The sequence below is a fragment of the Amborella trichopoda genome, chromosome 4 (assembly GCF_054954075.1).
Source record: "Amborella trichopoda isolate Santa Cruz 75 chromosome 4, AtrichopodaSantaCruz75HAP2 v2.0, whole genome shotgun sequence".
NCBI lineage: Eukaryota > Viridiplantae > Streptophyta > Magnoliopsida > Amborellales > Amborellaceae > Amborella > Amborella trichopoda.
This window is the reverse complement of record NC_142339.1, coordinates 3732228-3760042: the sequence shown is the minus strand read 5'-3', so window position 1 is coordinate 3760042 and position 27815 is coordinate 3732228. Positions and strand designations below refer to the sequence as shown.

General features: G+C 34.6%; 1 protein-coding gene across 5 annotated transcripts; it reads right to left on the bottom strand.

The window, feature by feature from the left end:
* Positions 1-588: 588 nt before the first annotated feature.
* On the bottom strand, positions 589-27236 carry HUB2 (histone mono-ubiquitination 2). Of its 5 annotated transcripts, XM_088864405.1 has the most exons (21): positions 26897-27236; positions 24005-24166; positions 23759-23849; positions 23419-23643; positions 22815-22982; positions 22087-22280; positions 21498-21581; positions 21237-21356; positions 20902-21088; positions 18099-18259; positions 17801-17872; positions 16721-16797; positions 15167-15361; positions 6498-6570; positions 6323-6409; positions 5894-6031; positions 5403-5605; positions 4840-5002; positions 4465-4584; positions 3358-3452; positions 589-1063 (listed from the first exon to the last, which is right to left on the bottom strand). In XM_088864405.1, the coding sequence occupies exons 1-21, from the start codon at positions 27002-27004 to the stop codon at positions 916-918; spliced, it is 2871 nt and encodes a 956-aa protein (XP_088720531.1). In that variant the 5' UTR covers positions 27005-27236; the 3' UTR covers positions 589-915. The 5 variants fall into 5 exon arrangements, 3 of the variants coding, with proteins under 3 accessions (XP_088720531.1, XP_088720532.1, XP_088720533.1); XR_016053824.1 differs by lacking the exon at positions 589-1063 and having other exon boundaries at positions 3099-3452; positions 4840-5011; XM_088864406.1 differs by lacking the exons at positions 589-1063; positions 3358-3452 and adding an exon at positions 3523-3773.
* Between the last annotated feature and the right edge of the window lie 579 nt (positions 27237-27815).

Here is a 27815-nt window from a genome sequence, read left to right as displayed (position 1 = left end):
ATGTCTTTGATTATTATATTTGATTTTTCAAAGTATTATGTTTAAAATAGTTCCTATCATTCATGTACGTCGAGAGCTATATCAATAAGAGAAAGCATTGTATATAACTGTGGCATTTGTATATTGGAAAATTCCAATGGTTGAGATTTCACAAGGTCATGTATAAGGGCCAAAAATTAATTTCAGCATTTTCTTTTTTATTTTTATTTAAATAATATATTTTTCTAAATTTTGGTATTTAGATTTAATTTAATAAAAATAATCAAATCTAAAAATAAAACCAAAACCCACATTTCATATTAATGTCATTTTTTAAATTAAAAATAAAAAATAAAATTCATTTTGGACCCTTGTATGAAGCTGATTCAATTTGATCCATTTCGCACCTTTTAAGCATTCCCTCAGGGAAATTATAGCTAATATATCTAATTTTTAATAAAATAGAAAAAAAAACCCGAATTTTTCAAACACTCGTAGTACCGTAATACTTCCACAAATTATACGGTAATAAAAATTACCGTAAAATATATTAAGCTTTACGGTAATTAAAATACCGAATAAATTAAAAAATCATTACGGTAATTAAAATACTTTAATATGTTGAAGTAGTATTACAGTAATTTAATTACCATAAGATTCACGTTCTTTACAGCAATATTAGTACCGTAATATTAGTACCGTGATGTGCACTTGAATGGTTAAAGAAGGTTTTAGGCACACGATGGGACGGATAGTGCTTGAGAGTCATCAGACAACAAGAAAATTCGATCTTGCAGGGGGGCATAATCGCGAGAGAGAGAGAGAGAGAGAGCGCTAAACACAAGCAGGTAAACAGATGAAAGAAGGCGAGACCTGGACTCTTGAGGCTCAAAAATCCCCAAAAACTACACAGATTTCAGTATTTACGCTATGGCTTCAATAAGCCGACGTGTAGCTGTATCCATTCTTTGGCCTCGAGAAATCAAACTCCAGGCATTGATCATTTCCCATCCTTTTGCTCAGCTTTTCTTTTGGTTCACAAAGCAAGGAGAGACATAGCCTTGATAGTAGCTTTGGTTTGAAGCTTTTCAACCAATAAACACAGGGAAAGTATTATAAGAATATCGTAAAGATTTCTTCACATTACGGTAATTAAATTGCTGTAATAATAATTCAAACTATTATCCCATTTAAATTAACGTAATACTCTTTGAATTTTTTACGGTGTTTTAATTACCGTAAAGCTTAAAATGTATTGCGGTAAAAAGACTATTGTGAGGGTTATTTTGGCTAAAAAAAAAATGAAATTTGTAAAAACGGGCATAGACGAGGTTTTGAAAAGTTATGGTTTTTTTTTTCGATTTTATTAAAATAAAAGTATATTAACGATAATTTCACCCATGCCATTCCAGCTAAACTCCAATGTTTGAATAACAAGGTCATCCATTCAAAAATTTTAAATTAAATAAAATATCTGCCTAAATGCCATTAAATGGAATCCATCTGGGCCCATGCATACATTGTGGATAAGGGAAAGTATGCACGATCCAATGCGCATGAAAAATCAACTTCCTTCATGGCATGATTGAGGAAAAATGGGACCTACCATTATGGAAATAATGAAATGCCAAAAGATTTCATGTCTTACTTGAAACCCAAATTAATATACAAGTATTTTTTGGAAACTAAATTCTTGAGATGTAATGTCTTACTTGAAACCCAAATTAATGTACAAGTATTTTGGGAAACTAAAATTTTAAGAAGTAACCTCTTCAATCTATATGCTATTTTTAATAGAAAAAATTTCCAAATTGCAGTCTCTATGGCCCTAAAAAAATTAATGCCTCAAAACCGTCCAATTTTTGAAGTGTGTGATCCAAGTGTTACAAATTAGAAAATTCATTTTTTTTTTTCTTTTGAATTTTATCATTCAGTGATTTAGGTGGTTCCCAAAATTTTGGAATAAAAATTTTCTTCCCAAGTTAGTCATTTACCCGAGGAAGTAAATATAAGCAAAATACATACAATATATATTACTGAAATCATGCAAAGCTGGCTCTTGCAGGAGCACATTGCATATCCACTCCCTTGGGCAAATATCTAGAGGATTTTCTTGATGGGAAGATTTAGAACCCACTCTACAATCACAATTTGAGTATTTTTAGAGAAAATGCATTAAATACGTTCTTAAGCACTTAGTTTTGATCATCTAATGGTCATTGTTCATTCTTAAGATGCTATTTTTAAGGCACATATATAGAGTTATTAGTATTATTATTATAATTTAATTTTTAAGGTTATTCATAATTTTGCAATTACAGGTCCAAAATTTAAGATCCTAAAAATGCTGTTTTTCCCTTATTAGTGAATCTTTGATATATAATCCGTTGGCATTGCATGTGTCTCCATCTCTATTAGACAACCTATTGGATCTTACAATACTTTCGCATATGGATACATTGTAACATGTTCATTCATGCACAAAAGCCATGACTAATAAGAACCTATGGGTTAGGAATGGAGTTTAGGCATTGAATGCTAGGGGGTTGATGCCCCAATATAATGTCCCACCCTCCATTCCTACCATTAACATGGTTCAGAACAAGCTAAAATATGTATGTAGGAGCCATTTTTAATGGATTAAGCCTTGCCCACCGCGACCTCGGGATAGTTTACTCCGTGGTGAAAATGATTTTGAAGTTCATCGCTCCATGTGTTGTCGACATCACCTTTTTTTTTTTTTTTATAGAAGATTTTCTTTTTTTTTTTTTTCTTGAGGTGGGGGAAACTTGTTGTAAACTGCATTGGAAAAAAGGAAAAGTATAAAAAGAGACCGTTTACGATTGGTACTGAATGATCACAATTAATCTTGACCAATGAAAATAACATTGGGTGGATGCATTAATTCTATTGATCAAACTCAAACTTCAAAATAAAGTTTTTCAAACTTTGACACACCCGAGCTATCATATTTTACACCGGATGGTTCTAAGTAATTATTACCACCTTGTATCAAAGGTAAATGATCTCATTACATATAGTCCCAAAAAAAAATTATCGCTTGAACTATAGGGTTCAAAGTATCTTACAATATCATTAAAGTGATCAAAAGACCCCCCTTTTTACTGTACGATTGACTTCTTTTAATTTAATTTCATAAAAGTACATCCATAGAAAATTTGTTCAACATTCCAAATTATTACCCTTGAATAGGGGTGAGAATAGGAGCTACCAAACAACAAAAATAGCCCTAGTTCCATATTGCTAACCTTGAACAACTACAGGGAATTTGGTCATTTAGTAGCTTTATTTTCTCAACTCCAAACAAACATGGGCATTGCTTAATCTAGTTCAAGCTTTTTAAGTGGAAAAAATTACCAGACTTCCCGTGTCTCAATAGATGGGATGAACTGATGTGAAGCACAAATAATGTTGGCATGGCAGATCCATGCACCAGATAAGCCCCCTCGATGCTACACCCACAACCGGTATCAAAGTAAAAAGACCAGAAATTTAGATCCAAACCACAACTCATTACCATCCTTTCAAAAAAAACACCAACCAACAGAAACTTAATTTCACAATTTGGTATAAGAATTAGTGGTTGTTTCTCTGTAATTTTGACTAAAACACCTTTCTCACATTTGAAACTGCATTAAAAAAAAAACCAAAGATACTATGCTCCTATAGCAGTATATTGTCCATTTACTCAAGTAAGACTGGATAAACTCCATGTAGGATAATTTTAGAAACCCAAATTTTGGGGATGCAACCTCTTCAACCAATAAAGTAACCTGGATAAAAATAATTTGCTCATTGTCCTCTAAAGAGTAACATTTCAAGATTGAATAAAGACTAGCCCAATTTTAGAAGGTAAGATTATTAGAAACTCAAAAATCAAGTTTGTTCTTTTGAGAACAATCATCTAGAGATTCTTAGGTGGTTCACAAAATTTTAGATTGAAAAATTCCATCCAAATAGGCCTTCTGATAGAAGGAGTAGATGTACACTAAAGAAAAACTGTCCCCGCTCTCTAACTCACTATCCATGTTCTATGAAGGGTATTTTGATCCAAAATACAATGTGGGGCATTTCTTAACATAGATGTCAGAAATTGAGGGTTGTTTTTTGAACGCAAACGTTGTGCAAAAAAAGATTGGGTTTTCGGTAGGTTGGTTTCAGGTTGGGGATCTGATGTAAATTGTCTTAAATGAGGGGGTTATCTTCATGATTTCAAAGAAGAATGATCTCAAAGGAACTCCTGACCCATTTTATTGTTCCTATGCAGAGCACATGCTACACGGATAAACCATGAAACAAGAGATCCATATTGCGATTACAACGAAATGATAAAGAAAAGGACAAAAAAAATATAAAATAAAATAAAATAAAATAAAATTATATATATATATATATATATATATATATATATATATATATATATATATATATATATATCAACTGGGGGGGATTTCAGATGTGCACCGCTCTAACGTCGTTCTGTCCAAAGGCAGTGCCACAGCCAGGGCATTTGCGATGGCGAATTTCGAGATTCCTTTGTATGCATTGACTACAGAAGAGGTGGTAGCATTTCGTAATCACCACCTAAAAGGAATAGATAAATAAATAAATAAAAATAAACGGCAACTGGATGCAGCATTGATCTCTCTCTCTCTCTCTCTCTCTCTCTCTCACACACACACACACACACACTCTCTGTCTCTCCCCCTGCGGGATCCTGCTCACGGCCTTGATGGTTTCAATGACTGTTGTCTGTGTCCAATTGATGGTTTAATGACTATATCTGTGTGTGTGTGTCCTAATCATGGTTGTAATGACATTGGTTCCTGGGTTGCCTACCTCTTTCGGCCGGTCATAGCAGACTCCACACTTGAGTATAGCTTTGTACTCCTTGATCTCATCTTGAAGCTTCTCGACAGCTGCCTCTTCATTCTCCGAACTCATCTGTGCAACCTTACTATTGAAAGCCTCGAGCTCTTCCTCCAGCTTCTTCTTCTCAAGCCTGGTTTAACTTAGGAAATGAATCGAGTCTTAAAATTCAGGCACATTGTTAGTTATTTTCATCTAACTTGGATCCTAATCCATGAAAACCACAAAGTGCTAATTACACGCAGACAATATTTGGGTGCATGTATAGGAAAACTGAAGCATAAGTGGGTAAATTTTTTAAGCATGAAAAATTAATGACTAGTAGATAATTTCTAGCTTGGGCTTTAAAATGACGGCATGAAGCATAAAACCCCAAATAATTCTTTTTGTTTGTGTTTGTTTTTTTGTGTGTGTGTACGCATGCGTGTGTGTGTGCGCGCATGTGTGTATGTGTGCATGTGCATGTGTTGTGTGTGTCTGTGTGTGTGTGTATGTGTGTGTGTGAGAGAGAAAGAGAGAGGCATCACAAAAACCTTTCATTCTCCAGCTCTATTTGAACTTCGGCAAGTTTCCGTTCGCTCTGCTCAGAATCTCTCTCTGAAGAATCAAGGGCTGATTTTAGCCACTTCAACTCCTTCTCGGCATCTACTAATTCTAGTTTTGCGCTCTCCATGGCAATTGCAATGTGCCTGTTCTCCTGGGAAGCTTTCTCAGCTTGGGCCAGATAAGCTTTCATCTGCAAAAACCCAGTTTGACAATGAAAGAGCTGCCATGCAAAAATTATTTATAGACATTATTGCAAGGAAATCTCTCCTTCTCTCTCTAAAAGAATGAAAAAAAAACAAAAAGCAAAACAAAACAAATATTGTGAATGAGTTGTCAAACGACTTAAGTGATATAAACTTAAATTCAATGAGCAAGCTGACAATTGCATAAGACAATACACTAAACCATCTAGGAATCAGTTTACCGTGAGACCTAGACACGAGAGAGAGAGAGAGAGAGAGAGAGAGAGAGAGAGAACCTGTTCTTCATCACGAGCGATTTTCACTTTGGTATAATCTAGAGATGCATTGACTTGTTGTAATTGCTTGGCCACAGCTTGCTTTTCAGCAATCAAAGAGCCCTGAGCTTGCTTTGTCTTCACGCTCTCTGACACCAGCTGTAACCATAGGATTTGCAGTGAAACATGGGTTAGGAAGTAGCAAACCAAATGACTCCAAAACCCCCATACTCTGAGAAAAAGATACAGCAAAGATGACTATCAAACGTGACTGCTATTCTTTAAGAAACAGAAGCACGGAACTGGAAGTGCTCATACGTTAGAGCAATCAATTGAAATGCAAACAATTATTCTTTGAAAGGTCCAGACCGGACATATTTGGACATTACATAAAAAGTTACACTGAAATCCGTAGAGAGAAGAAACCAAAAAGATTGCACATGTAACCACCTTGATATTGAAATCATCTCTTTCAGTGACCTGTTGCAACAAGTGCTGGTTCTGTGTCTGCATGTCTTCATAGGCCTGTCCAATGGTCTGCAAACACAGAGACATGTAAGCAAAACTACTTGGAGCTCCAGGATAGATAATAAATTAGGAATCAGAATTCAGAAGTCCCCAGAACCTCAATCTCAGAGATATAGGCTGCCCCTTCGTCTTCTTTCAGTTTAATAGCTTCTTTGAGCTCCAAAAAATCTCTGCAAAAGATTAGGTAGTAATAAGAGATCCATTAAAAGGGTCTGTAGCAGGTTTCATGTTTAAGGAGAAGAAATGAAGACCCAAGAGAGAGAAGTATTAGAAGATGTGTCAATAGTTGCTTGCAGGAAAAACAATTTACATGGTAGCTTCTTTCCATCTTTTAAATATTACAGTAGCTTACCAGAAAGAGTCTTTCACTGGCATCCTAAAACTGGTAAGTTTAATACAAAGAAAACAAAACAATGGGCTTCTAAATCCATCAACTTCATCTGTGGAGTAATGGCATTACGAGCAGGCGCAGAAGTTCGACATAAATGAAATTCATCCTAAATTGAAAAAAGGAGACCTCAGCGGGAAGATGTGAAATTTATAAGATCATTTGTATGCAAATTTGAAGCATTGGAGACTATTAAGCAAATTTGATCAATTTTTGGTGAATGCAGATTGGGAGACCAAATTACCAGAAACAAATTCATATGTTTTGCCAAGCTTTTGTTACATAATAGGCCCATGGATACAGAAATAGTTATTGCTGGTTCAAGGCCATTCAGATTGAACACAAGTAAATGGAGGATAAATCTTTGCCTCAGTTGATAACAAGCTGGTGGAACAAGGATTGGTAATGACTTATTAAACCATGGCAGTTATGGATAAAACAGAAGCGGAGAGGACGTCAATTCCAGATGAATCCAAACAAAGGCAGGAGACCAGAGTCTCAATCCAAGAAGACTTGAGGTTAGACAAGGAGTTTTTGAACCAAAAAGCAAGGGTGAAGTGGGTGGAAGAAGGGCACAGAAACATGAGATTTTCCCATACGACTGCATATTATAGAAGCAGCAATCACATTAATCGTATCACAATATCAAGGAAAAGGTGCTCTGACTGGAGCACACAAAAGAAGCCAATGTAGATTTCCTTGGAAGTGTGTTTAGAAAGGCAGCAAGGCTGAAGTTAATAATGAATCCTCGATTGCACATGAATTTATCCACTTCAGATACCAAGAAAAAAAGCCCAGGATAATCTGAAGATCTAGTCCGGGTTGATAAGGGTGTACATGATGAAACAATGGAACAAATAGGGGGGCGCAATGGGTCGAATTGACCCTGACCTGGCAGGTTCCTGATCTGGACCTGTAAACAGACCGGATGTGTGTGTGTGTACATACATAGATACATACATATATATATTGCATGCAGTTTTTGTAGGGCTGCAGATTTGTGAAGTCCAGTAAAGCCACACCTAAAACCCAGCTGGAAAATGCAGTTCTGAGGCCTAGAAACCCAATGGCCTGCAAATCTATTTCTACCATTGACTATAGAATTTGAACTCCAAAATGATCCAGATCTAGCAGATTTGTGAACATTTGAAATGGACCGTCCAGATTTAGACCACTTCTAGGGATGCAAATTTAATCTTTTTTTAGATCCATGATTGCTGACTCGAAATGACCGATTTGAAAGTTTCCAATACCGCATATTCGAGTGCGTGTGTGTGAGTGGGTTTTCCTAAGGTTAATGTCAACAGAAAACCTATGTGCAATATTTAGCAAGGGATGTAAACTACCGATTTATGTTGGTTGCCTTGACTTTTCATAAAATTCATTTACAAGATAAAATTTTTCTCTCAACCACGCTCATTTTTTGCAAACATCTCTCTCTCTCTCTCTCTCTCTCTCTCTCTCTCTCTCTTTTGTGGAGGTTTAGACCAGTGTTTAAAAAGGCGGATCGGTGACCTGAATCGGTCACACTCATTTTAAAAATTGGCGAGTTGCAACGGACTCGCCCGACACGGGAATCGGTCACCGCGTGTCGATTCTTGTGTAAAACTGAGAATCGCCTGGTTCTATAAGAGAATCGGCAAATTTGAATAGTAAAACATTCATAAGACATCATAAATCGCGATTCTCGGTGAATTTGAATAGTAAGGCATTCATATGACGTCATAAATCGCGATTCTAAGCAGCTTATACGTCATAGGTCGGCGAGTCAGTGAAAAAGAATATTTTGGTAATTTAGTGTAAAAAGGTAGCACTGCACGTGTACCCCATCTCTTGATCACGCTGACAGTAACGCTATTGAAGAGGTACTTATAGTTCTTAAAGTTTGTTTGATTCTTTGATGTGGGATTTGAGCCGAGTGATATAACGTTGAAACGTTATTCAATATAAACAATTATTGTACAAAGGGTATTCAACACAGAGCGATGGGCTGCCGTGGTTATCAATTATATTTCTTCTTGGGACATCTCAAGTTCGAATCGAGCTTGGGAACGCTATTCTGCGATTTTATTTTTGTCTTAAAAAAAAAATAAAAAGAAGAAAATAATATCATAAAAAAAAAGACAAATAAAAAGAAAAAAATAATATCATCAAAAAAATAAAAGGAAAAAATATGTTTTAATTTTGTCTTCAAAAAAAATAAAAAGAAGAAAATAATGTCATAAAAAAAAAAAAAAAAAGGGTAATACAACAAGCATTTCTTGCCAAAAAACAAAAAAGACAGTGCATCTTCTTTTTTTTTCTTGTAAAAAAAACGAAGTAATAAAACAAGTATTTCTTGTCAAAAAAATAAAATAAAAGGTACTAAGGCAGCATCATTTTCTTATTTTCTTGTAAAAAATAAAAAGTAATACAACAAGCAAAAAAAAAGGTAATACAACATTTTTTTCTTGTCAAAAAAAAAAAAAGGTAATATAACAAGTATCATATTTTCTCATCAAAAAAAACAAAAAAGTTAATACAACAAGTATTTCTTGTCAAAAAAATAAAAGGTATTTCTTAATACAACAAGTATTTTTTAATAAAAACTAGGAATAACTGATGTAATTATAATTTTTATTTTTATAATATGGCAATTTTTAACCTAAATTTAGGAATATTAATTTTAAGATAAGGTTCATACAATGAGACCATTTGAAATATCTCTCTGTCTCTACTAACAATCTATTCCACTAAATTTATTCTAGAAATCTAAAAAATTAAAATTTTGAAAAACTAAAGTGTTATTTCGAAAATTGATACGCATTCTAATAATTTCTACATTGATAACAAAATATTTTAGGTTTTTATTAATTTATTTGCATTATAAATCATGTAATATACTATTTTTCTTACAGTTGTCAATAATACGTTTTAAATTAAATGATATTATAAGATATTTTGAATTTGTTATTATTTATATAATAAAATAATTATAAAATGTAAACCAAAAAAATTTCAATTTCAGTATATAATATTGTAGTTAGTGAGGTTGCAATAATTTTGGATTATAGTTGGTTAGGTTGTAATAATTTGGGTTTTTTGTTTAGCAGATTAAGGTTTTCCGCCAATTCGATATTTTAGTGGCCATTTTTTCATCGATTTAATCCATTATTTATTGTAGTCTACGTATGATTATATACTTTATCCATGATAATTCTATGTTTTTTTTTATGTGATGCAAATTTAATGGTTAACATAAGTTCATACAGGGAAATAACATCTCAATATTGGCAAATTGATAAAAAAATGAAAGTTAATAATGTAATACCCGTATTTCTTATTGGATTCATAAAAAACAACATTTATAATGAATTTTAATAATTCTGTTGGATTTTTTTTAAGGATTATTCGGACTGATTCGGCCGATTCCCGATCTGTATCGCCAATTCACCGATCCGGATGGTGCCTGATCCGGGGCACCGATCCGTTTTTTAAACCACTGGTCACACCCATACCCGTGTCGGATCGGTGGATCAGATCGGAGAATCGGCCGAATCGGCAATTTTTTCCCAAAGTTTTTCAAAAAATCACTATAAATCTCTAAAAAAAATTTTCTTTTAGTCTCTAAAAGAAATTAGGAGTGGTACATTACATACTTTCATTATTTTGTAAAAATACGTGAATACGGAGACATTGTTTTCCTGTTTGAATGTCTGTATAATTATTAATTGTATATACATTATTAATTGTATATATTATTATAATATTACATCAAAATAATTTAAAAATATTAGAGAACACTTCCATATTATAAGATTAAAAAATTAATTTCCTATATAAAGTGAAATTAGTATCACATCAAAGTATCAAATATTTATTAATTTGCTTTACTAATCATAAAATATCACAACCTAACTAACTATAATATTATATATCGATATTGAAATTGTTGGTTTATATTTTACCATTATTTTGCTATACAAATAAGAACAAATCTAAAATGTCTTATAATATCATCTAATTTAAAAGATCCTATTAACTATACAAAAAAATAATACATTACATAATTTATAATGTAAATAAATTAATAAATAAAGGGTACGGTTTGTAGAGAGCCGAGGATCTAAACAATCAAAGTAGAGCGCACCTTCAAATAGTGTTAGTTTCAATACTAGAAATATTTGCGATAGCCTTAAAATATATTTTTATATCTAATTATAAAATTTAAAACTTTAAAAATAGTGCAGATTGAGCAGATCTATGAAAACTTGAAAACTGACGGTCCAAAAATGCATTAAAAGATGCACGATTTCCAAAACTTGAAATCCATTTTTTTCTCATGTCCATGTATCTTGATGTCGTGATGATCAATTTGAGGATATTTGGACATCAAAAACCACCTCTTCCAGTGAAATTTTTAAGGTGCGCTCTAATTTGATTGTTTAGAGCCTCAGCTCTATATAAACTTTTTCCATAAATAAAATACAAGATTTCGTCATCAATGTATAATTATTACTTATAATATTATAATAAGCATAATTAAAACATTATTAAAAAACACTTCCATGTCATATTGACTAAAAATAAAAATAAAACTCCTTACAATGTTACGACATTAAAAAGAACTGTACAAAAAAAGATTCTCCCTAAAAAATAGAAAATAATGATATCAAAATTCAGAAAAAAAAAATTTTGTACCACATATCATAAGTGTCTATAGTTTATTTTGCAATATGTACTTTCATTCTAATGAGTTAGTATTTTTCTAACACTTGGATCTCACCTTCTAAAAATTGGATAGATTCTATTCAATCTTGAGACATTACTTCTTTCAAATGCATGGATGGTGCAATTAGGGGATTTTTTTATTGATTTGTAATCTATAATATGAATAGGTTTTTTCCCAAAATTTGAAATTCTAGAATTAACTCTAGGTAGGGTTTACTTGCGGGAGTAAATATACACCATACTCCTAAAGGAAAAGCGAAAAGAGAAAACGCGTTAATTTTTTATCTTTGGCTTTAAATCTAATAATTAATGCCTCCTCTCTCCCTTCCCCCCCCCCACCGTTTGTTTCTTATTTCTCTCGCATTTCCCATCTCCCTTCCTTTCTCTCTCTTATAGATTTCATTTTAGTATGGATACCCATCTCCCTCACCTCTCTCTCTTATATCCTTCACATTAGTTCCACATCAAACTTTTTCAAATGGCCACGGGGCTTAGTGCCTATAAACGAATGTATGAGGTGAGAAGGTATAATTGTGTGCTTTCCAAGCGCACGTGATGGGCTACCTTCAAAAAAGGTGTCTGTAAGGGTAGTCAAGTACAAAGTTTGTATTACAAGTACCCTTCCAAAAAAAATTCAAAAATATTTACTATTTACTACAGCGAATCGGTGACATGTCCGGTTTTTTCATGAGACCTCGCCATGTCATGATGTCGCACACCGAGTTTGTACATGAAAAAAGGTGAATCCCGTTTTATGGCCGGATCTGGAATGGCCCAGCTGATTCTCAGTCCGGATCGCCCGATTCCAAATCGGGGCACCAAATTTTTAAACACTAATTTAGACAAAGGCAGGCAATTTAGAAAGAGAGCAACTTGGAGATTCGAAGGTGGGTTTTGCAATTTATGTCTTAAGGCTCATGCTGGATGATAGATGGCCTGGTTCTGGTTTCTATGCTGAAAGTCCCTGTAAATTGTGTGAATTTGGGAAATTAGTGTGATCCTTAATGGTCAATTAGTGTGATGACACAATAATTTCATGAGCTACAAATGAGGGCCCACCATTGCACATCTGCAACAAGAGGATAACGCATTAATTTAATGTGATATAACTGAATAGGAGATCGAGAACTAACAGTTATTTTTAATAGGTTTTGAGGTGGCTTTAGATATTACAGTCAATATGGAAAAAGACAAAGTTGATGGGTGCGGGTGCGCATATTTCACAACAGGAATTACAAAATCTTGCTAGAAGCATTGGATAAGGAGTTGAGAGGATGCCAAACACAGATCTAGGATAACCCTAGTGTGCTGACAAGCCACGGAAACAGTTATGAGACAAGTATTTCGAGTTTCAAGTTTCAACAGAAAGCCTGCAACCTGGAAAACAAGATTCCGCTAGAATGGTGGTAGACCGACGCTCATCAAGGCAACATTATCTAAATTACCAATTTATTTCAAGTCTCTCATTTCTATCTCATCTTCTGTTGCAAGCAGAACAGAGAAATCGATGAGCGATTTCGTGTGGGACTGGGCATCAAAAAAGAAGAAAATTCACTTGGTCAGATGGGATAAAGTTTGTACATCAAAATGCAGTGGGGCTCTAGTTATTAGAAAGATTCGAGGGACAAATCAATCTCCGGTCTAGATGGTGGTAGAGACTAGATATGAAGGTTCAACATCTGTGGAAGCAAGTAAATACTAGCACATATGGAAAAGATGAAACAGGGTCGTTAATGAGGAACTATTGCACTAACAAGAAACTCTAAGGGACACGGGATGGAGTTAACAATTGCAGAATCAGTTTGTTAGCCATATCAGATTGAAGGTAGAAGACAGGAAAAGAACCAGATTTTGGCTTTAGACAAATGGGGGGGGTGGATAACACACTTGGAGAGAAATATCCAGAGTTGTTCGTTATAGCTTGCAACCAGACAGTGGGGAAAAGCGGATAGTTGGCAAAGATTATTAGACAATATGGACCTGAAACTACAGAGAAATTTGAAAGCAAGTAACATCCAGGCATTGGCGAATATATTACAAACATTAGAATGGTCATCATCCAGCCAAGAGAAGAAGATGAGCTTTTGTGGGATTGAGACATTGAAAGGCTTATTTCGGTGAAATCAACAAATAAAACTTCCACAAGAATGGGTCATTGGCCTGGGTGAGGAGGGTGGCGGAGCCACAACATGACGTCAAGGGTTCCTTACATGTCCTGTTAACATGCCAAGAGAGAAAACAAAATATTGACCTGAGATGGAACAACTCATCAGGACTGGAACACTATGGCCATTAGTGAACCACCTTTTCATTTGGTTAGTGACACCAGAAAAGGAAATCACCATCTACTGCATGCCAATGGAGGCATTTTTATTATCCCAAACATGTGTAATGTGTAAAATGGATGCTGAAAATGTCAAACCATTTCTTCTTTCATTGTCCTATAGCTGCTCAGTAATGATCATATGCATGAAAGTTATTTGATTTCACATGGGTTCTTCCTGTTTTTATACCGGCTCTACTAGCCCAGTGGTCAAATCCTGCAGTCCCAAGATTTTGCAAGATATCATGGAGGATCACCATGTCGGCTTTAATGTTGGTGACTTGGAAGGAAAGAAATTATTGATGCTTCAAGAACAGGAAACAAGTGGAAAACTGCAGTAAAACAGGAGAACCAGAGTCATGACTTGAGACAAGAAAAGGAAGAGAGTTCTGGGTTATTTGGTTGCTGATTTTCACCTCCAGTGGAAAGAGAAGGTGAGATCGAAGGTTCCAAGAAAGACAATGATCCAAAGTGGATAGCAACAATGCAGAGTGGGTTAAACTGAAGTCCATGGAATTCATGAGGGAACCCAGGATCACATGGGTAGGAGGAACTGTGAAGAGCTCTCAAAGGAAAGTGCTTATGACTTATTCTGACCCAATAAATGATTCTGATTTAGATGAAGCAGAGGTTTGGGCTATATTGCACGGAGTTGGACATGTAAGCAGGAAACGAGAAATGATATTATAGAAGGGGACTCTGTCATTTGGTGGAGTGGTGGTAAGGACAACCCTAGAGACTTAACAATGTTTTTTTTGGGTAATTAGAGACTCGACAATGTGTTACAAGAAATCTGGTAATGGACAAGACATTCACAGGTTACATATAATCACCTACAAAGTAAGCTTAACAAGGGAGTAGAAGCATTGGCATTTGAAGAGGTCACTAAGAAGACATGGCAGTAACTTGGTTCAATGAGGGGTAAAACTTAGAGTTAGATCATTGAGGAGTAACTCTGATGTATACAGACTCAAGTTTTGCAAATGACAAGAGATTTTCAAGAGAATGTATATAGACACAAGTTTTGTAAATGACAGTTAAATACTAGCAAATCAGTTTTGGGAAATAATGACATTCAGTTAACAACAAAAAGAATAATATGTTATCAAGCATGATTGCAAGTACTTATCCTAAATTCTCATTATATGATTTGCTGAAGGAAGACAACTACAAGTTACAATTTCAATTGACAAAAATATTTAAAATTCTAAACCCACAGGGAATAAAGGTTACATCTTTTTAATTATTTGAGGGCAATACTTAGTCATCCTATCTCACAAAAAAAATTAATGTAAGCTCCTATGCTGCTAATCAAGCATTAAGCAGAAAAGAACAGAGATCTTACCGCTCAGAAGCATCCAATTTTGCTCTCAGATCAGCTATTTCAGCTTCAGCAGCAGAAAGTCTTTGTTGGCATGCCGCTTCAACCTCATTAGCTGCTTTCACACGCAATTCAAGACCATGTTCATCCAAAACAGATTTCAGAAGATCAGCCTGCAACTGAGTTCTTCTTTCTGATTCCTTAATTTCCAAGATATCCCTGTTAAAAAGTTCAAATATCATTGCAAAATACAGAATAAAACTCCCTTGGGAGGCATAAGGGTTTAAAAAACCTATCTCTCTCTCCTAATTCCAAGATTCGCTAACTGATAAGCTCTATGGTTAGCATCTCCAAGGGCATGTATCCATAATTCAAATATAACATCAGTGAATGTGAAATTTCAGAGGAGATTTTAACAAAGTTCTAATAGAAAAGACAAACATCTAATTTAAGACTAAAGGAGCAAAGATTGGCGTATGTATGAATCGACTTACAAAACTAGTGCAGGTACACACACACATATAAGAGAGCAATGAAATACAAACATGATTGGCCAACAGTTGTGGATAGGTTTGCCAAAGAAGGAGCTACCTTGTACTCACAACCGGCAAACATCACACTGTCACATCCCAGAAGGTCTACCCTCTTCTTCCCTCTCATCCCTCCCATCTTTCCTCTTTATCTGTCTCTTCTACTTCTCGTCCTCTTTGGAACAGCCCACACCTTGTAGGCTGACTGCGCTTTTAGTTTTTTTCTTGTTGTTACTGCACCCCTTCTTTTGTATTAGAGCACCAAATCTTGTTTTGGTAGCCAAATAGGGGGACTTTTATACTACTCTAAAAATACTTAATACAACAGTTAACACTTCCCTCAAAAAAAAGAAAAAAAAGTATGAACATGATTCACTAGTAAGAATAGGCTCATTGATCACCATAGGCACAGAAACCCATATTAACTTTCTTTTTTTATGTTTACCACCTCAATTTTCATGTTCTCGAAATTCAAATTACCTAAGGAACATTCTTTTTTTTTTTTTTTTTCTTTCCAGTATGAATACTTGAGGAGCACTTAAAATCCTAATTGAAGTACCATTATAAATCATTGTCAGAATTCTGGCAACAACATTAGAATCACATTTATCACAGCAGAAGTTCTTTTGAAGTAATAATATCCCATAATGCACAATAACAAGAAAACATTGTTTCCCAATAAGAAATTCAATACAAAATACTAGCCGGTTAAATGCATTAAAAAGAAGTCTAAAGTATCTCAACCAATTTACCCAGCTTGAGAAAAAAGAAAAGACAGTACTAGGGCATAACAAGCAGAAATATTAATACCTTGGATTAAAACAAGAACTTCTTTTACTTAAGTTAATCCCATGCCATAAAGGAAAAAAATAGTGACTGACATTCAAATTCATTCAATATGATGTGCTAAATAACTCAGAAATCCTAAATCTAGAAACCAAAAATATAAGAGCCAAATAAATTAATATATGCTCATTTTCTTTCTTGTTTACAATTCACGCCAGCCCAGGATATTAAGAAAATATTTGAAGAAATTTTATGGTCCTACCTGCTATCATAACACTCTTGCCCATACATGTCCAGGAAGATTTGTAACTCCTGTTTTTCCGTCTGCAGCTTCTCGATCTGCAAAACACATTTTTAAGATGCAAAGAACTTGAGGGTCTTACATGAAACAGAATGAAAAGAGAGTGAGACTACATCCAACATACTATTGTAGGTGCAAAGTCCACTAGAATTGCCCTCAAAGTGTTACCAAATCCACCTCACTATGGCTGAAAAGGCTGAAGTGTTTAGCTTCAGCCTCTAAGCCGAGTTGAGGAACTACAACAACTGAAGCATTGAAAAAAAGGGACAATCCCATTATTATCAAATTATTGCTGATTTTTTTTTAGGACATAATATGGAATTGGAAATGAATAAAAAAGAAACTCCAGTGTATTCTTAAATTTTGAAATAATTTTGGGAAAGTTTGGATTTTGAAATTAAATAAGTACCTACTATAAAGCTTTCAATGCACATGTAGGTTAATTAAAAATAGACTACTACTACAAAAGCAAGTCATGCATGAGTAATGAAGATAAAGGAAATCCAAGTTTGACATCCATTGATAACTTACCTAAAGAGACAGCATATATAGCATAGCAGTTTCAATGCACAATCAATCTCCATACAAGTAATATTTTAATGTTATTTTCTCATATTCAATAAATGGAAGCTCCATAAAAATATCGAGCATATTCTTTGGCTTCTAGGGCCCTTTTTGGCCAAAAGGCGCAAAACCTATTTTTTATTTTTTTTGGGATATTTCAAATTTCTAAGAGGACACCCAAACAATTCCCCAAATCAACCAATAACAGAAGCACTTCTCTTCCCTCATCCAAATAAAAAAGGGCTCTGATGCAATGAAACAGTGGACAATGATGGAACACAAATGGGACCCACTAGAGTGGGTGAACCCAATTGCGGGTCCCATTCCCTCTCTATCAGTCTCCATCATTGTAAGGGATGCCGATTACCTGATACAGTATAAATTTCCAAGTTCATTGGATTCTACTGAACTTTTCCCATTCCACTTAGGAGATAATGTTATACCAAACTGAGATAAAACAACCAGACCATATCATACCTCTGCTTTAAGCAATTTGATCTCTATCTCATTTTGTGCACATCTATCAGCTAAGATCTTGTGTTCACTTATCTGTTAACATAAAAGGATGACAACTTCAGAACACCAGGTAAAGCAGTAGAGAATCAATATAACCCATGTTTTTTTCTTGTTTTGATTCATTTATCAATCAATCTGTATATGTATGCATGTATGTAGGAATGCACATGTGTACTATTAATAAAAGAAACATCTTCTGGGAATGGAAATCTTGTTTCCAGCACTAAACGACAACAACAATGAAATTAAGGGTAGAAACCTTTTCATTCAATAAGGTGGTAAGAGATTCAACTTCTTCACTTAGAGAGAGAACTTCACAAGCTATTGCTTTGCTCCGATTCAGCTGTGCTTCCATCATTCCTGTTTCCTTAGACAAGGCTGATACCATAACACGGAACTCTGCTTTAATATCGTTCCTACCTGCAGCAGCTGATATCATTAAGAAAGTCCGGGAACTTCGTTAACAAAATAGTCTAGCATAAGGAGAAACTTCGCTCCAGACGGTTTTCTTTTTAACTCAAAAAAAGGAAGTGCTTCGGCCGATATGGGGGAAGTCTTCGGGTATCTTAAAACAATAAAAATTTTCAAATAGTGTAAAATCAATATTAAAAGCAACTAAAAAAATTTAAAACACACCATCTCTTTAATAATAGTGTAGGAAAAATTGAACTGGAACGGTTAAACAGACATGGGCCCGAAAGCGGTTCGACTGTTCTAACCGGGCAAGTCCCAAACAGTAAAATAAGTGTTAAAAAATACAAAAAACAAATCTAATAAAATATAAAAAGTATATTTAAAGAATGATTAAACCAAGCACATCCAAATGAAGTTGAAAATTAATGAAGAAAATGGATTTTAAAGAGTCGATTTGTAACCAGAAGTATTTTTGAAATTTTCCAAAAAGATATAATGGCTAAAACAATTTCCAATCATTGCCATGATGATGAAAATATTAAAAAATATATTACAATTAAAATCCCTTATTTTTCAGGATTTGTTTTTAGAATGTTAACTATCATATATAGGAGTAAAAAGTCATGGAGTACAATGACCTCGAAAAGAGAGAGAAGGGGGGAGAGTGGTTATCCGCACATGGATAGCTCAGAGTACAGAGAGCCCTTCTAAAAAAAGAGGGGAGGAAAGACTAGAATCCAAAAGCTTATTTTGGGGGATTTTATATTATTTTATTTTATTTTTTTTAAAATACCCGGCCGGTTACCAAAACTGGCCGAAACCAAAACCGGCCAGTGGCCAGTTCTGTTCCAACCAAGTAATTACCAGTTGAACCGCCCGATTGTTTGTTCAATGTTTAATTAGATTCATTTTATAAGTTTATTTTTTAAAAAATTTATTTACATGTAGAAAAAATTACTCTTGAGTAATATGATTTCATTCATTTAAAGAGAAACAGTAATGCTTTATCCCACTTAGGTATGGTTTCTCTTTCTAAAAATGCCTTACAACACTAAGGTATTTTACTTTCAAAGAATGGAGAACTACCACAAACATGGCTATATTATTATTTTAAAAATTTAAAGTAATTAATAGACTTTTTGATATTTTGGCTGCTTTGTTCGTATGAACACATGGCAGTCATACAGAAACTCTTTTTGGTACAAACTTTTAAGGGAAAAGAAACATTCAATATGTGGTGCAGTACTACATAAACACTATGTCTTTCCTCGTGTCAGGTGTCGACAAGTAGACACATGCCAACATGCCTAGACACAGGTCCGACATGCTGGTCCTAGTGTCTGAAATTTTTTTGTACAGACACTGTGAGTTGACATGCGTTTGGGACATGCCTACTGCAAACAATCGCGGTGTCCCTAATTGGTTTATACGAAGTAGTTCATAGGGCCGTATGAAGTAGTTCATAGGGCCACAACCATTTGAGGTAAAGCCAAAAGTGTTAACCACAGTGCTATTAATTTGAACTAGTCTTTATTGTTGAATATATATTACTTGTAGAAAGTAAAGTCCAAAGCCATCAATGCGGGTGCATTACTGCATATTGATCATACACTAACAAAGTCAAAATGAAAAAAGTTTACAATGTAACTAAAAAGAAAGGTCCTTTTATACATGCCCATGCATATGCTCCTTAATATATTTAAAACATTATTAGCTAACAATGGATGGAAATAGTGAGAAAAGATATGGTGTCTTATGGTCTTACTGAGGGTATGACCGTTGATAGAGCAGACTGGTGGAACGGGATTCGTGTAGCCAACCTCAAATAATTGGGACAAGGCTCAGAGGATGATGATAATGATTAACTAACAATAGAATATATTAACATGTCTATGGACATATATTTGTTATTAATTTACAATAGCATTAATATGGCCTCATATGAACTTAAAATATTAACATCTCTTACAAATATATTGTTTTATTTTCCAAAATTTATTTATTTATTTTTGCTAAGTAAAAGTATTTACTTTGTGGGGTTTGAACGCACATCTAATTTCTAAAATGTACATGTGGTTTAGGATCTAAATTGTAAGCTGCCTCCTTTGTAGGTTTGAACTTGCAAGCTTTTGAGAATTCTAGTTTAAAATTATTGGTTTTACCAATACAACCATCATACAAAATATTCTCACACAAAGGATTTAAAAAGCATCATGCTAAAATATAGAATAATAGAAACAAATGAATTTTTTATTTTTTTGCATAAAATAATTTTTTATCTTATTAAATTGTATCTTTCATTTACCTTTTTATTATTCTTTTAGGGTTTATCTATATACTAAATTTGTATACACATGATCGTACGGATGCTTCAGCCACAATACTGCAATTTTGAGCTAACCTACTAAACACTCAACTAAATATGACACCCATGTCAGTGCTCATGTAACACTACAGTTTATAGGTTATTCACCTTTTCTTGCTACAGCTTTAAAGGTAACTGAAATATTCATGTTATTCGCATCGCTTCAGTGATGCCGTAGACTTCGCGCAATTTGTCCAAAGCAAAACAAACTCAATAACATTGCACACACACACACACACACATGCACACACAAATTTTAAAATAATAATAATAATCTTGTTACCAGCATCCTGCTCAGTTTCTTCTAACATCATCTCGAGATCATTTTTTTCAGTGATGCACTTCCGCAGCTGAAGCTCTAGCTCTTCCACCCTGGCCTCGGCATTGCTCATAGAACTTTTGGCAGCATCCGCATTCTCAAAGTTCGTATTCATCTCCTTTTCCCTTCGCAGCAAATTATTCCTGTCAGCCTGAACTTAAAGTTTTAACAAAGACAATGCAACTAAGAGAAACAAAATAAATAAACAAGTGCAAAGCCTAAAAAAATCCAGCCTTCTTTTTTTCTTATTATTATTTTTGTGTGTGTTGGGGAGGGGGAGGGGTTGGGCGGTTAAGTACCTGTAAGGTGTCTACTGTTCCCTTGTAGCGTTCCAACTCAACTTTCAAACGTTGGATCCGATCACTTAAAATGATGTATGGTCTAGAGGAGACGACATATTTATCATCCTTCATATCATTCTATTAGAGTAGAGAGGTAACCCAATATCACAAGTTGTTTTCAGAAGCCAAAAAAAAGCAGAGATCGAATTTGTTAAATATTCCTCAAAAAAAAGACTTAAGAATATCAATACTGTAGCAAATTCATGACAAAATTATAACCTGAAGAGTTCGCAGCTTCTTTGACAAACTCAGGTTCTCTTCATGTGCATCCTGAAGCTCTGAGAGGCGGCTTGTCGCTAGTGTCTGTGCAATAAGATTGAATAATTCAACACTACTTACATAAAGTAAAAAGAGTTTTAGGAAAATAAAGAATGAAACACACACTAGTCGCACTGTTGCTCCAGAAACTTGAACTTCAGAATGCACTTTCCTTAATGAAATAGTCGATTTGTATTATATTGATAGTTTATGTGGATAGTTAAATTTTTACATTGTTTAGATGTAGGGCAACCCACATATATTTGACCTTCTCTTCTTGATGGCTATTTATCCCAGTCCATTCACCAAAGTTTACTAAGCCACCCTCCCATGTCTGGCATATTAAATACCACTATGGTGAAATGGCAATTTAGAAACATGCTCTGGAGCACCTGCACAGTTATGAAGGTGTTCAAAACACTTTTTTTCCATTTCCCAATGGTTTTCAGAAGCTTGCAGCAACTACCCATAGGATGTGCCCATCAGAGAAAAGATACACTTGCATTACATCAGCTTGTATATTTCTAGAGGATCTCTGCTTAATAGTTACCTTTGCCTCCTCTAGTGCATCTTTGAGCTCCCGAAGACTCTTGTTTTTCTCTGGACACTTTTCTAGTGAAATGCTCCTCTTTATGACATTCAAAACAGGAGTAAGAGTACCAGCAGCCACATTCTTTTGCATCTTTAAATTCACTAACTTGCGTCTACTTTCCTCAAGTTCAGTCATGATTTCCTCCAATTCACCTAGATAACACATAGAACAGTAAACTTATAAATAAATAAAGGGGAATTTATTCACACCTAAGAGTTGAACTATTTAACATCCCACTTGGTTCTTTTGATCTAATTTAAAATGGCCCAGCATTCTTTTGATCAAATTTCAAACGATCCATCAAGGCACATCATCATGGGCTCTAAATTGTGGGAAAACGTTGGATTGTTGAAATGTTAATGGTTGATCTCTGATTAGATAAATTTCCCATAAGTGAACCTTGCTACATACGCCAAGGGAACCTACAAGAATAAAGAAGTGCGGGGTAATCCAATGGAATATGGATGATCCAGTGGGATCACTAATTGAATGAATAGAGGGTGTGGGACACAATAATACAGGAAATTTCCCTGAATGGTGGGTCCCACTCTCTCCATCCCTATCTGTTGTTTCATTTGAAGGCAACGATCTCAATGGATTATTGTTTTCCAAATACCAATAAATCATGGTACACTTTCCCTATAGAACTCAACAATTGCCCAATGACCAATATAGGGATCACTCACCAGTCAAACGCTTTATCTCAGTCTGATCCTTGGTGTGACTATTGAGATAATTTTGCATTTCAATCGCATATGCCTTGTGCTTCAAGTGAAGAACATCAATGGCTCTACACATATTCTTGACCTCCTCTTTCAGTGCATTATCGATCTTATGCAGTTCGATGAAAGCATCTGAAATAAACTTCACAATTAATATGAAAATTTCAACATCTTTTTCTCCCTTGCATTTACTATACCACACAGTAATACCAAGAAAATAGCATGACGTAACATAATAAAGAAGAGCATGCTCCCAATCAGCATAATATGGAAAATACCCTGACAATACCTGGAAGATAATGCACGGCAATAACATAAAATATCGAAACAGTACTTGGAACTGTCAATTTTTAAAATGACTATTTTTAGCCCCCCCCCCAACCCATCATTGCACATTTTTCGCCCTCACCAGATAAGGGGTAAGATAGTAATTTTTAACAAGTGACAGGTTCAGATTCAAGTTTTTGGAACCATCTGCATGATCCATGCCAGGATTCCAGGCCCTGTTCTGATCATTTCCCAAATAAATAGGATGCACAGTAAAGGGTAGCGAAACTGAAGTCATCACCTTCTGAAGAAAGATTTCCAAGTGAAGCTGGACATAAGGCCTCACTTTTGGCCCTTTGAGCAGCGATGGTCTCTTCCAAACGTACCATCAAGGCCAATGTGGATGATTGCCTAGACACTAGTGCTTGTTGCACGTGATCCATGGTCCCATTTGCTGCACCATTTTCAGTAGCACCAGCTTCCAAAAGCCTCCACAGAAATGTCTCTTCCGAGGGGCACGATGAAACTGCTCCAATAGAAAAGCAGAAATATACATTTCATTTGAATTGGCAGTTGAGGACAGAAATTTTAAGAATTCAATGAGAATAAACGACAAAACTATAGAAGTTCGCAGAAGCAACCTGTTGACTGCTCTAAGTGATCCAAATAATGAAACCAATTTTCATTGATGCTACCAGCACGGATGCCTAGAAGGACCAAATCATCTTCCAACTGAATGCAGCATTGACAGAACCCAATTAAAGGAGCTCAGATGTTATAGACCTTATAATCTAGAATAATTAAAAGACAAAAAAAAGAAAAATCTAAAAGCCAACAAGTTAAAAAAAACCAACAAACAAATAAATAAGTGAGTACGAGAGACCAACCTGGTTCCAAAGCCTGTTTACTGCAATCAGAGTCTCATCATATGAGATCTGTTTATCTTTTAATTCATTAAACTTCCCTTGCAGAGCATGCAATTCATTTTTCTGAGTATCCAATTGCTGGAATAGCTTTTGATTCTCATATTGAAGAACGGCAGCATCAACCTACAAAATAAATGGGCATGCATTTCAAGTTTCAAACAACATTTGCAGCCAAGGTATTGTGATCTGAGCAATAAAGAAAAAAAAGAGTCATTTATCAATCATCCCATTTATGAAGTAAGACGAAAATAGTGCTTTTATTCCTAGAATCAATATCGACGAAAGGAGTTGCCACAGATCTGCTGGTATCAATACAAGAGGATACCAAAACTGACTATTAGGCTAGTTCTACATATAAAATGACAAATATACACATAAATATTCCATATGGTAATAACAGATCCCAGTTGTCCGATTTTACATCCGACCGCTGGGGGTGTTTGTGACTTTCGCATACAAAGGTAACTGTCTCCATGTATATAATCCATAATATAATAAAGATAAACAATATATCTCTGAAAAATATATATACATTATATTCTATGTAGTATATAGGATGCTAGGATAAGTCATATTAGGAACCATAGAACCACCAGACAATAACAAGTTCCCAGGTTGATCTTGAAGCCAATGAAGGCAACGCATTTTGCACTCAATCAATAGCAAAGCCAACTTGAAGTTGGAAACCATGGACAGCCCAGTTCAATTCATTGATGCGCCTCTTCACCAAATTTTGCATTTCATCTGCCTTCATCCAATGAACTTGGTAAAGGAGGCATTGCTTGGTTCATAATTTTGATTCATGCCAAGGTGAATAGAGAAACAGATTGGTTGAGGACTCCATATGTGAATCCACTCAAAAAGGCCTTGTCCGTTGTTGCATGTGGATTGGGCATTTAAATGGAAAATCCAAGGACAAAATTAAAATTTCAAAAAATCAAACATTCAAATTCAAAAGAACCAGTTACATTATTCAAGTAGCTCCCAACAATAGAAATTCGGGCTACTACAATAAAAAGGATTATATCAAGGATCAAATATCCTTGGAGGTGTGATGTTCGTCAATGTTGACGATGATTTACACAATTTGACAAAAAGGATATAGATATGTTGTGTCAACAAAAACAAAATAGAAAGGGATTATGCCTGAGCTATTCTTTCCTTCTATAGATTATAGAAAAGTGAAAACTCTTAAACATTTTTCCTGCACTAAAAGTGCTAAAAAGTCCTCCTTCCTCATAAGTCCAAAAATGTAGCCACAGACCAGGTATATGCACCTGCTATGCATTGCTATTCACAATTTCAGGACACAGTAGCCCATTCATCAGACAAATCACAAATATCGGTTATATATTTCACGGGTGTAAGGTCAGAAAGAATAGAATATGACCAGGAGATCAGGAGTATATTTATTGAAGCTCCTTATTTCACCAACGGCCAATATTCCAATTTCCTAATATCCAACGGAACAAAACAATTTGCAAAAGAAAACGAATAGAAGGAAATAGAAAACAAAAAAATTTACAGTGTTTTAATTCATAAACAAACATATTTCACAGCATAACCAGATAGAGATCGTACATAAATTTTACAGAACGTGACATAGCTATGATCATTTAAACCCAATTAGGACCATGGTGATTATTTCTGAAAAGTAACAACAGAGAAGTCTTCGATTGCCTGAATTCTACTCAAAAAGACAAACTTGGGGAAAAAATAATTGCTAATTCTAACCCGTAAAGTTATGCAGAAGAACTGAACACAAACAGCACTGAAAAAAGGCGGTCATGAATGCATAACTTGTTGGAGTTCCAATTGTTAATATGATTATAAAATTTATGATGGCCATTTTGTATCATAGGATTGTGACGAGCACTAAGACATTAAAAAAATTGACGAATTTTTAGAGGTGAGTATCCTAAATTTTGAAATTATATATGGAAAAATTTTATATAAGGTTGCAACGTTAAAATGTAGAATTACAGATGCGTCTCCAAAATCCATCGGAAAATATTGTTTTAATGTTGAAAGACCCTTTAATTAATATCTCGACATTGAGATTAATGAATATGAAAAAAAAAAAAAAAAAATATTTTAAGTTTCAGAAATAGTGCATATTGCACCACATTATCTAGACCTTCCATTTTCAAATTTTCATATGTTTATAGATCCACTTGATTTTAGCCATTTTTGGAGTTTAAAATTTTATCATTAGATAAGAAAATAGATATTCAGATAATTCTAAGAATTTTTTACACCAAAATTATATGTTATGATAAAATTTGGAGGTGCACCTTAACTGGATTGTTTAAGTTGCAACGTTATAGAAACCATACCCATTGTATATTTATTTCCATTTTAACAATGAGAGAGAATGACATATAGATACATAGAGATAAAAAATAACGAACCCAAGAAAACTGAATTTTGAACAAACCATACCGACATTATTTTATGTAATACATTATTTTATACAAAGTTAACCATTTCCTCAAAATTTCAGAGCCCTAACAATCAAATTCTATTTTTCACTTTAAACTAATCAGTTCAATTCAACAATTCAAAAACAACAAGTAGGAAAAAGAAAACAAATAATTCATCCCAAAGAAGAGCTCGAAAACTTGGTAACTCACAATCCCTAAAACTGTGTATGAACAAAGACACAAATGGCAATACACAAAGCATGAAGAGTCAACCAAAAATACGTTCTCACATCCCTCGCCTTAGTAACTAGAAAAGCATAACTCTCTCTCTCTCTCTCTCTCTCTCTCTCTCTCTCTCTCTCTCTCTCTCTCTCTCTCTCTCTCTCTCTCTCTTCCAAAGGCGAACAGGAAGATGAAAAATTGGACTTACAGTTCTATTTTCCGGAGGAGGCGATGACTGTTTCTTAGCCATGGGAGTGAGGGGGGAAAGATGTGGCCTCTTCTTCTCGGGCTCTTCTTCCTCCTCTGCGCTCCCCATCACACCGCCACCATTAAAACCCTGCTCCAAACCCTAACTTCCCACAAAATACCTTCTGCTTTTCCATGTCCAAATCAGTTCTGTATCTCTCTCTAGCCGCTTCTGGTACGACTTTCAAGGACTAGGGACTTTCTACTGGTATTTTTAGAGACGCCTGCCTCTGTCTCTTCACCGTCTAAAATGGCTCTATATTTGAGACGCTCTCTCTCGGTATATTAGGGTACGTCTCGTTGGCGCGTAAATATTCCTGAAAAAACATTTACATATGTAAATCGGGCATGTGAAAATAAAATACCATAATAACAAATTTTACCTCCCATTTCAAGATAAAATAAAGAGAAATGAATCGTATAGGAGCGTCAGCACCCATGTTATAAGACCTCCCCCACTGGGTTTTCAAATGACCATCATTAAATTTGACATCGAATTATAGAAAAGTCAAGTCTCATACTCATGTGATAATTTTTTTAAAGATCAATATCAATTTTAATGGTGATTTTTTTTATCCTATATACATGAATAAAGAAATATTTTATAGGATCATTACACTTATAATATAATAGTATAGTATTTTATTTATATATAAATTATATTTTAATAATATATAACTAATAAAATATTATATCATATAATATTATAATATAATATATAATATTACAATCTTAAAATGTAGAATCAAAGATGCGCCTAAACAATCCGTTATAAAAAGTTTTTTGGATGTTGAAAAACCTCCTAATTTATCATCTTGACTTCGAGATGCATGAATATGTAAAGAAAAAAGATTTCGACTATGTGAAATAATATATCTTGC

What these genes read in the sequence shown, in the direction of transcription:
- HUB2 (XM_088864405.1), bottom strand. Translation starts at nt 27,004, where the DNA reads ATGGGGAGCGCAGAGGAGGAAGAAGAGCCCGAGAAGAAGAGGCCACAT. An exon ending in TAAACAGGCTTTGGAACCAG is followed by an intron (nt 23,850 to 24,004) that starts GTTGGTCTCTCG and finishes TGCTGCATTCAG; the next exon opens with TTGGAAGATGATTTGGTCCT. An exon ending in AGAAACTGAGCAGGATGCTG is followed by an intron (nt 18,260 to 20,901) that starts GTAACAAGATTA and finishes CAGCTGCTGCAG; the next exon opens with GTAGGAACGATATTAAAGCA.